The following is a 9,604-nucleotide window of genomic DNA, read 5'->3' as shown; positions in this document are numbered from 1 at the left end:
TAGCATGATCAACGTAGCGTCAGTAGCCGCGACGTTTTCAGTTCTTTTTCTATGATGTCACAAACGACATACGTGACATTAAAACACGATTGTCTTATGCGAACGTCATATAGGTCGTATCTTCACGCTGATTCTGGAGCCTCGCATCACTCAGAACGCCGCTAAGAGCTATATCCCAGGGAACCAGGATGATGTCCTATCTTGGGAATGACTGATCGGAGACATACGAGAAAAAAATGATGGGCTTTTATGTATTTTATATGGACATGTTTCTTATTCGCGTTAGAGGTTTCTGGCAGACCTTCCCACGTAGCCTACATCCGGACAGGCAGTCATCATGAGGCTGGACGAACTCACAGGGACCGCATTGGTGAAAGGCTCCTGGGTCATTGCGCCGCGCCGACACGATAACCACCTCAGCCCCTCTAATAAAATGAGTTTGAATCCCAACTAGAATAAGCGAAAATACGCCACCTCCCTCATCGTCAGCCAAACTTGCAAGGCGTCCGCCTATATAGGCTACCTACATTCTGACTAATCAGATACTGAAATCGCTGTCATGGAACACTTTGTTTATATACATACATTCACACAATTTCATATATGGTCTGGTACAAGAGACATACGTGACGAGTGATACACAGGTGGGCTATAGCTACCTATATAACAATAGATGCTGCACACCGCACAGGTAACGGCATGCATGCAGCCACATATTTGTCTTGTAGGCTATATATGGGCCAAGGGGCGATTCAACAATGCCATTTCTAACTTAAATCTAAAGTACCATTTTAAAGCCTACTTTAGACACTAAATACATACCCTAAGTAAGGCAAAGATGTCCAAATTCCAACGCCATGTACAAATAACCAGACAAATAACCAAACACTGAGGCAAGAAACGGCTTTGTGGAATCGGTTCCAGAATTAAGAATCAATGTTATTAAAGTAGTATATAGGCCAATACATAAAACAAAACGGAAGGACATATCGGTCATTCTACGACTGCCTTTCTCTTTATTGAGTTTTTCTTCTTAGTGTATATAGGCCCTATTTAAAATGAACCACTAGTATACCCGACTGCATGAAAGTCTGAAAGTAACAAAAGTGAACTGAGTTATTCTCAGGTATTAATACATTTATAAGAAGAGAGAGAGAGATAGACTGTTGTGGTGGGGGGGGGGGGGGGGGGGGGCGGGGGAGTGATTGCACAGGGAATCCAATTCACTATCACTCTATGTTTGTCTGTTCTTGACAAACTGTTTCCAGTGAGGTTTCAATCAACTGTCACAGAAATTAACGAACTTAAAGCTGCTTTATTTCATTCGTGATGCTATTAAAAATGTTTTCGCTTTGTGTATATCTCACTCAACGAGCTTTGTGGCTTTGCTCAGTCGACACCCTCATGCACGAGCAATTTTCAGGCAAGTATCTGTACTTATCGTTAATTTTTGGGCGATTCATTGTAAATATTTACAGCAGGCAAGACCCGCTTGCAATTTGTGATTGTAAGTTAACTATGGTAGCTTATAATTCGTTCGTGCAAGAGAGTTTTCGATTGTAAGCTAGGGACACGGCCGTGATCTTAGTGATTTACAATCAGCTTAGGCTTATACCACCCCTTTGAGCAAGAGGTTTCTGGACACACAATGTGTAATGTGCCTCCTTGTTGCAGGACAGATTTCCAGCGCTCTTTTATCCAGTGCTGCTTCACTGAGGCAAGTAAGCCGCACACTCGAGACATAATACTGATACGGGTCAACCAGTCGTTGCACTATCCCCTTCATGCTGAATGTTGAAGTTACAACTTCCTCTTTTTTTTAAGGCCTTAGGTGTGACACGACCAAGCACTGAGCCTGGATCTACTGCTCCTGCCGCGGACGCTCTACCAACTGTGCTATCGAGGCCTGTATGTAACCACTGAAAACAATGTTAACACGCTGGCTTCCCCTTCGGCCGTACTTGAGCTTGCAGATGGTCGTGGGTGTCCTCCTGGCTCTGTCTGATTTCCACCATACTGCTGGTCGCAGTCGTATATGTGAAACATTCTTGAGTAAGGCTTAAAATATCAATCAAATAAATAAATGGCCAAGTTCTTTCCAAGATATATAATATATATGCAACATAAACGCATGAAAGGAAAAATCATTGCATGCAATGGAGAAAATAACACAGACCCTTATTTCAAAATACAGTCTATTACAATATATATTTACTGAATTCATAAAATTGTTGAATAAAACAGTGACAATTTCTTTATGCCTTCAGTTCAATAAATTAACAATGTCAACATTGATTCAAATAAATATCACCCACCAGATTTTTTCATTCAATTGACCAATGAATATATTATGGTGATTTGAGCATAGACAGGATGCTGATATACAGGTATATATTGTTGTACAATTCACACAGTCACAACTACAGCGTTATGGGTTTTAGCATATCTGCCAACTTTAGCAAGACAGATGTCAACTCAGATTTCATCCTTGACAGAGCTCTTGAGTATCTCTGTAAATATTTTTGACAACTTGAACTTCCACAGTTCGATGATCACTTTACAACACAATGTAATTACATTGTTGATATCCAAATTTTCCCTGGTGAACAGATTCAAATGCGAGATAATACATCTGCAATTTCTGGCAAACACACCCTTGTAACTAACAGAAACTTCCTACGGCGTGTAGTTACTGATTGGCACACTATTCACTTACATGCAGAAGCTAATCATAATTCACTGATTTATACCATTCTTGCATGTGTAATGCATTTAGGTAAGAATCATATTAAAACAGCAGAAACTGGATGACTCTTCTGAACATGTATTACACAAGATATTTTTATTTCATCTGTAACATTAGAACAGGACATTTCTACAGTATTAGTACCAGTCTACTGTTTGTGATGCCAGAAATAGGTTTATTTTGCAATGCTTGCAATGACCTCGCACTCAGACAGCTTATATTTGCAGTACTACGTTAGATATAACTCAATTGAAGGGACAAGAATAACAAAGCCAACATAATCAAGTATTTATAATATGTGCAACTCCAATCTATGTAAAATGATAACTTAACATTATATGTATATACTACAAATGTATTGGAATAACCTAAAGTTAGACTGAAGAGACAAAAAGGAAAGTATCCCATATCATTTAATAGAGGAATAAAGTAGGAACAAAGAAAATGAACACTGAATCTTGTCTATCAACAGTGATAGCCAAATTAAAAGAAGTTGGAAATACCAAGGCAGAAGTGGTAGACAAAAAATAGTACTTTTTAGTGTTAAAAAAGTATGTACTTGCAAAATAAAACCCTTCACCAAATGGTAAATACAAAACGTGAAATCAGTGCAAAAATTATAAAACATCACTAAGAGGAAAATTATTACTCCCTTGACTAGCTGTTTGAAGCCAATGCATTGCTGAATTCATAGACTTAAAAGATTAATGCAGCAGTCTGCACGTGAAGGCTTGCGCATGTGCAGTAATACTGTACTGATCTCAACACATTGCTGGTCCAATGCCCTAATCTCTTTACAACTTGTAAAATCATAATCGACCATTATCAGTGACAGATGAACTGAAACAATGGCAGGGTATACAAACTAAACAGAAGCTCCACTGAAGGAAAGCAAACGGACATATTTACTACGTGTAGTTCAACGGCCAAATCCAACATCTGGTGTGACACATTTTATGAATTAAGCATAGCTGAACAGTTATGCTTTCTAATTGGAGTATCTGAATCCTCCCTGAAGTCTGGCAACTGCTTGAACAAACACTCTGAATATCAACATTAAAGCCCTCAAATGGAATGGACGGTCGAACACCCAGTTACCGTAATGTATCAAGAGTTATTTCCAATTCTCTCATAAATCATTTGTCTATGCTTAGAATCCAGGATTGGCGAAAGATAGGATTCTGCCTCCTGTACTCTCCGCTGGAAGCGCTGACGGTCTCGTGCATACTGCTCCCAGGGTCCTTTGCGTGCAGATTGGTAAGCATGGCTCCAGGCTATCATAGGATGTACCGTAGTTAATTTATCTTCAGCTGCAAAGCTCACCTTAAAAACAAAACAGTCAAGAACTAAGCTGTACAGCATGTTAACAAATGCACATATATATTATAAACTAGGAGATAAACATGACAAACTCAAATGTGTTGACTTCGCTTACTACATGCAGAAACTTTTTGATGTACATATATATATATATACACACACACATTAAAATTAAAATCATGATGTTTTTTTGTAACAAGACAATGTCAAATTACAATGTTTAAAACTTGTAATTTAAGCTACATGTAGATCAGTCTTTCTATGACAGTCAACTGTTAGGTTAAACCTAATCTGGGCTATTTCACCTGACCTTCAAAGACTTATACATATTCATATTCATACAAGCACAAGTCCAACAGACCTGGATGATGTCATTAGCCAGGTCATGTGAGATGACCACATGATGAAATTCCCTGAAACAGGCTAAGCCTTCCATTTGGTATAGTAGCCTTGCTTGAATACAGGGACAATAATCCAATGGGAATTTATCATTTGAGCTCAGATCTTAAATGATTGCTCAATTATTTATTTGATTGGTGTTTTACGCTGTACTCAAGAATATTTAACTTATACAACTGCAGCCAGCAGAGCACAGAGGGAAACCATGACCAGAGAGGAAGCCAGAACAGACCTCAAATGAAGGGAAATACCAGAATAAAGAATTTCATATGATGAAAATTGAAATAGTATTGCATTTGTATGACCATCAAGGTCATATCTCTTTATAGCTTCAAGGTATGCTAATGGGTGGAGGAAATCAACCTTGGCAAGTACTTCACAAATCTTATGAATATTATCATGGGGACAGGTCTGTGATTTCCATCAATCATACGATAGAGGACAAAATTATAATCCAAACAACTAACCTTCTTGGGAGATTTTGATTGAAGTGTAGAGTTATCACAGGATACTCCCCAGGTAGCATTAATGATGTCAAGATACGGAGGAGACTGAGGTATGGAATCTGGGGTGGATGGACTGACAGAAATGGACATTGTGAAGTGAACGGGGTTGAAGAGATCACCATCATATGGCAGAAAGTCACATCTATAGATGTCAAAGTTATCACAGTCATAATCCGTGTCCTCCTCAGAGAATGCAGACTCTTCCCCATCCATTACCATAGAAACTTTATATGCTCTGTCAGATGCACATTCTCCCTCGTCCAGCTCATTAACACCTAAAATAAATGACACTGGAAACATTGCTGATTTTGTGACTTTTGCACTGGCGCAGTCTTTTTCATCATTACTTATTTTGCCTGCCGTGGAAGCCTCCTTTTCAAATCGGCATTTCTTTTGAACCTGCTGGTTGTGACTGCCTGCTTCATCAGACGCATACACTGGGTTAAAGGTACATGAACCATTTTGCCTGGCTTTCCTTCGTCTTCGCTTTTTAGCTGATGGACGGCCACGTTTTGCTTTTCTGCATTGGTGTTTTGATGGCATAAAATTGTTATCTGATGTTTTGGTGCAACCCGAAGTCAGTCCACTTCCTTTTTCCTGGCCGATTCTGATTCTGTTCAATGTGCTGGGAGTATCTTGGCCAGATGTACCACAAGAAACAGAAAAAGTGGGGCATTTATTTTGGCAAATGTCACCCTTCATATTGCATTTAAAGGCATCAGATGGCTGGTGGAAGTCTGCAGGACTAGCCTTCACAATTATGTCCTCTGACGGACCAGTACTTGGTGCAGTACAAGTATATAACTTTTGCACATAATCCACATTCTGATGACCAGATTTACTCTCTCCGTTTGTAGTTGGAATTTGACAATTGTTAGAAGCACCCTTCTGGTTTTTAACATTCTGAATTGCCATTGTTTGGCTTGCATCAGGTAATAAAGTCTGTTGTTGAATGTTATTATGAAGACTGAGGTCCTGAAAACAGCTGGTTAGTTTACCAGTGGAACAGTTGGTAGCCTCCTCAAATAATCTCTTCTGACCTTTTTTTTCTGTTGTATTTTCACAAGTGTTACAATCGGAGAATGGTTTACTTGAAGCAGTGTTCCACCTTTTCCACTGCGAGTAAAATTTATTCCACGGGGAATCCAAATCTCCCTCGAGGTTCTTCACATGAGTCTTACTAAAACTGCCCATAGTCATGTTTTGCTGACATGAATAATCCATCCAACTGGGTAATTTGTTATTTTCTGTTTCACTAAATGGAAACATCTTGAACGATGCAGGTATCAAGGCGTTATTTATGGCACCCTTAGCGTTCCCACTAGTATGTCCACCAAACATTTCTTCCAACACTTTAAAATACCCTCCAGCAGTTCTATTGTCAGAAAGTCCCATTTTGCTAGGCACACTTCCAGAACTGATTAATCTGGTCCCAAATGAAATCCAAGGGCTAATACTATCTAGAATTTTAGATTTCCCATTACTGGTATCTGTTAAAGCCAGCTTAGGAGTCATCTTGTTTTTACTTGGTGCTCGATTTGCTGATTTTCCATCTGATGAAACTTCGCCAAGTTTGTTGAGTCGCAATAGTGTGGGATTATGGCTGTTTATATTGCGACTGTGGCCTACGTGATGTGTCACACGAGAGTTACGCGCCCTTTGTACTCCATGGGATGGCCATATGCTTCCGTAGAAAGCAGCTTTTGCTGAACTCACGATGTCCATAATCGAATAACACAGGAATTCTCACAACTTAGGCCATGCTGATAACGGATTCATTAAATCTAATTTCTCTGCTTGGGAAGAATTATTAGAAATATCCACAGAATGGAACTGAACGTTCACAATGTCTATCTGAAATTGTCCCGAAGTCTTGTTCGCTCTAGGAAGTTCACGACTAGTAGTCAGCAATTTTTGCTGATATTCGGCACAAAAAGCACAACAAATGAAACCTCCTGCGTTGTTTTTGATGGCGTCCGTTGATGTGTTGTTAAAACAATATTCACTTGATTCACTGATCCACGATAATCCACTGGAATACATTTTTCTTCTCATTAGATTCACAATATGTTTTCTCTTCGGTTGTAAAATTTCATCTGCAAGTTCCGGAAGTTCGTTAAACGCGCATGCTTTCGATTGAGCTAGGTTTTTCCAGAAAATACATCCGATAGAAAATATAGTTATATTCAGTATCATCATAAGCAGGAACAATTCCTTCAAATAAGTCCAACCACAAATACATATATATGTAGACAAAGCATTTTAAGGGGAACTTTCACAGTGAATGTTAGATCAGACTTTTCCAAAGATTTTATAAAAATAGCCCATGCGCCTCGTTGACCTTGTGAGGTCAAGGACACTCTCAATATATTGCATCACATTTTCAAAAAAGATACGAGAAACATCAAAACTTACCACCAATAATTCCTGGGCATGAGGATAGCATCGAAGCCCTCTAGAAACTGTCATGTTCTGTTTCATATCCAAGAGATTAGTATAAATAATATTTAGGGCACCGTGGACTTCCCTATGTTTGATACCCGTGCCCTTTAGAATTCCTACGCGTTTCATTAAATGGACTCGGAAAACTTTTATGTGTTCTCGGAATTTATGTGTACTGACTTCGAAAGTGAAACACGTTTTTTTACAGGCGTTATTAATTTCATTTTCACTCAATGCGACACCGTGTGGCGGATATATTTATTTCATTTGGTAATGTAATTTATCCATAAATGAGTTCACTTAAAATTATATAAAAAAGTAGGCTACAGCAAGTACAGGTAAATAGGAATTTGTGGTCTTTCACTGCCGGCTTACCGACGTATTGCAGTGGATACCCTACTGTTGGTTTTAATTACATGTTAAAACAGACACGTATTTCTTCAAAGCTTTAAAAATGATTTCGAAAGCTTTACACCTGATATAAGTATTTAAAAATGAATTTTAGTGTAAGGGCTTAATTCATATTTGTTATACAATATCCTATCATTTTCAGGCTTTGAAAATATTTTGAATGATTCAAAATCATTACGAAATATTAAAATCATAATAATTGTATTTGATTGTTGTTGAACACCATGCTCCAGAACTTTTCACATGTGATGGCAGTCAGAGTGAGTTTCGTGGGTGGAGGTTGGTTGGGTAGGTAAATGGCTGACCTTGGGCAGTTTACTGACAAACTCTTATGTGTGATGTAGGCCTACAGGGGCCTCCGTGGCCAAGGTGGTTAGCACGCCAGTGTGGCGCAAGGATCCAGGAGCCTCTCACCAATGCGGTCGCTATGAGTTGATGCTGGCTTCCTCTCAGGCCGTAGGTGGGAAGGTCTGTTGGCAACCTGTGGGTAATCGTGGGTTTCTCCTGGGCTCTGCCTGGTTTCCCCCCACCATCATGTTGTCCACCGTCATATAAGTGAAATATTCTTGAGTAAGATGTAAGACAAAAATCGAATAAATAAATAAATGTAGGCCTACATTTGTACAGATTGCGCATTCAAATGAAGTTAAGTCTGCACAAGCTTCCACACAGGCGTCAACAAGACTTTTGTCACGAAGACCTTACAAACAGGGAGAGCAGGGAAATCTATACATTCTCTGTTCAAGGCCATCTTTGCACGTGCACCTCCTGTGTCCTCATCATTGGAAGACAAGCACCATGACCACTCACAGTCATCAGTACACAGATATCAGCAATAATTAAGCCCCAACAAATCCAACGTCAAAAAGTGATGATCATGCAGGTTTTTGGTGGCAAGCGAACAAAATGGACAGTGGAGGGAACCATTACACCTAATTAATCATTCTGATTAGAAAGTCGTGCAAGCAGGTCAGGATTAACAAGCAAGGTAAACATCATTATAGGGAAGTTGTACATAAGGTGACATTGCAAAGTCATACCCAGATCTAGTCAGGTCCTACCCACATTTCTTACTGTTGCAAGGATATCACTTGTGCAAACAAGGCTAAAGCTGACCTCTCAACTGTATAGCACAATGTATAGCTGGCAAGGTATTTAACCTAAGGACACTACTTCAGTTATCAAAACTAGCTGAGCTAAAATGACAACTACTAATGTACATGTAGTTGACTTCCAAAGATAACGTATACTTACATCTAGATTGTCAGTCTTTGCATGTCTCTGCATGCAAATGACATAACCTGCTGGTCATGGTCATAAAGAAGATTCAGCCTGTTAACCATGGAGAATCTTCCAGAAATTTTATTATTTGCTAATTTTGCAGATCTAGGATGGAGAGCAGCTTGTGAAAACATTGGTCTGGAAACCAAGATCATAGGGTATACCTTGGATTGTGAAGGTATACTTTGTTAAGTCTATTTTCCATTATACTTGTGGGTCATAAGCAGTTTGAAAGTAGTACGGCCATCTGTTGACTATCCCAGCACACAGATCCACTGTAATTTTATGTGCTTAACAGTCTACAGTGCACATATGTATGCATGGTCGCAATTAAATTGGTTTGACATTACTTTTGATTTATTCATTTATTTCTTTTGATGAATAGTGCTGCTTCCGACACCACTAATAATATTTTCAGTAGTCAGTGAAGTTTATTACACTGAATAAATTGTATTCAAAGCTAATGTATATTCATTTACTTATTTCATTGGTGTTTTAC

The 9,604-nt window shown here is 39.0% G+C and overlaps 1 protein-coding gene across 1 annotated transcript; it reads right to left on the bottom strand.

Moving 5' to 3' along the window:
• Positions 1-2,189: 2,189 nt before the first annotated feature.
• On the bottom strand, positions 2,190-7,080 carry LOC135466674 (uncharacterized). Its single transcript, XM_064744305.1, has 2 exons — positions 4,933-7,080; positions 2,190-4,069 (listed from the first exon to the last, which is right to left on the bottom strand). The coding sequence occupies exons 1-2, from the start codon at positions 6,694-6,696 to the stop codon at positions 3,854-3,856; spliced, it is 1,980 nt and encodes a 659-aa protein (XP_064600375.1). The 5' UTR covers positions 6,697-7,080; the 3' UTR covers positions 2,190-3,853.
• Between the last annotated feature and the right edge of the window lie 2,524 nt (positions 7,081-9,604).

The sequence above is a fragment of the Liolophura sinensis genome, chromosome 6 (assembly GCF_032854445.1).
Source record: "Liolophura sinensis isolate JHLJ2023 chromosome 6, CUHK_Ljap_v2, whole genome shotgun sequence".
Classification (NCBI taxonomy): domain Eukaryota; kingdom Metazoa; phylum Mollusca; class Polyplacophora; order Chitonida; family Chitonidae; genus Liolophura; species Liolophura sinensis.
This window is presented reverse-complemented; position numbering and strand designations above follow the sequence as displayed.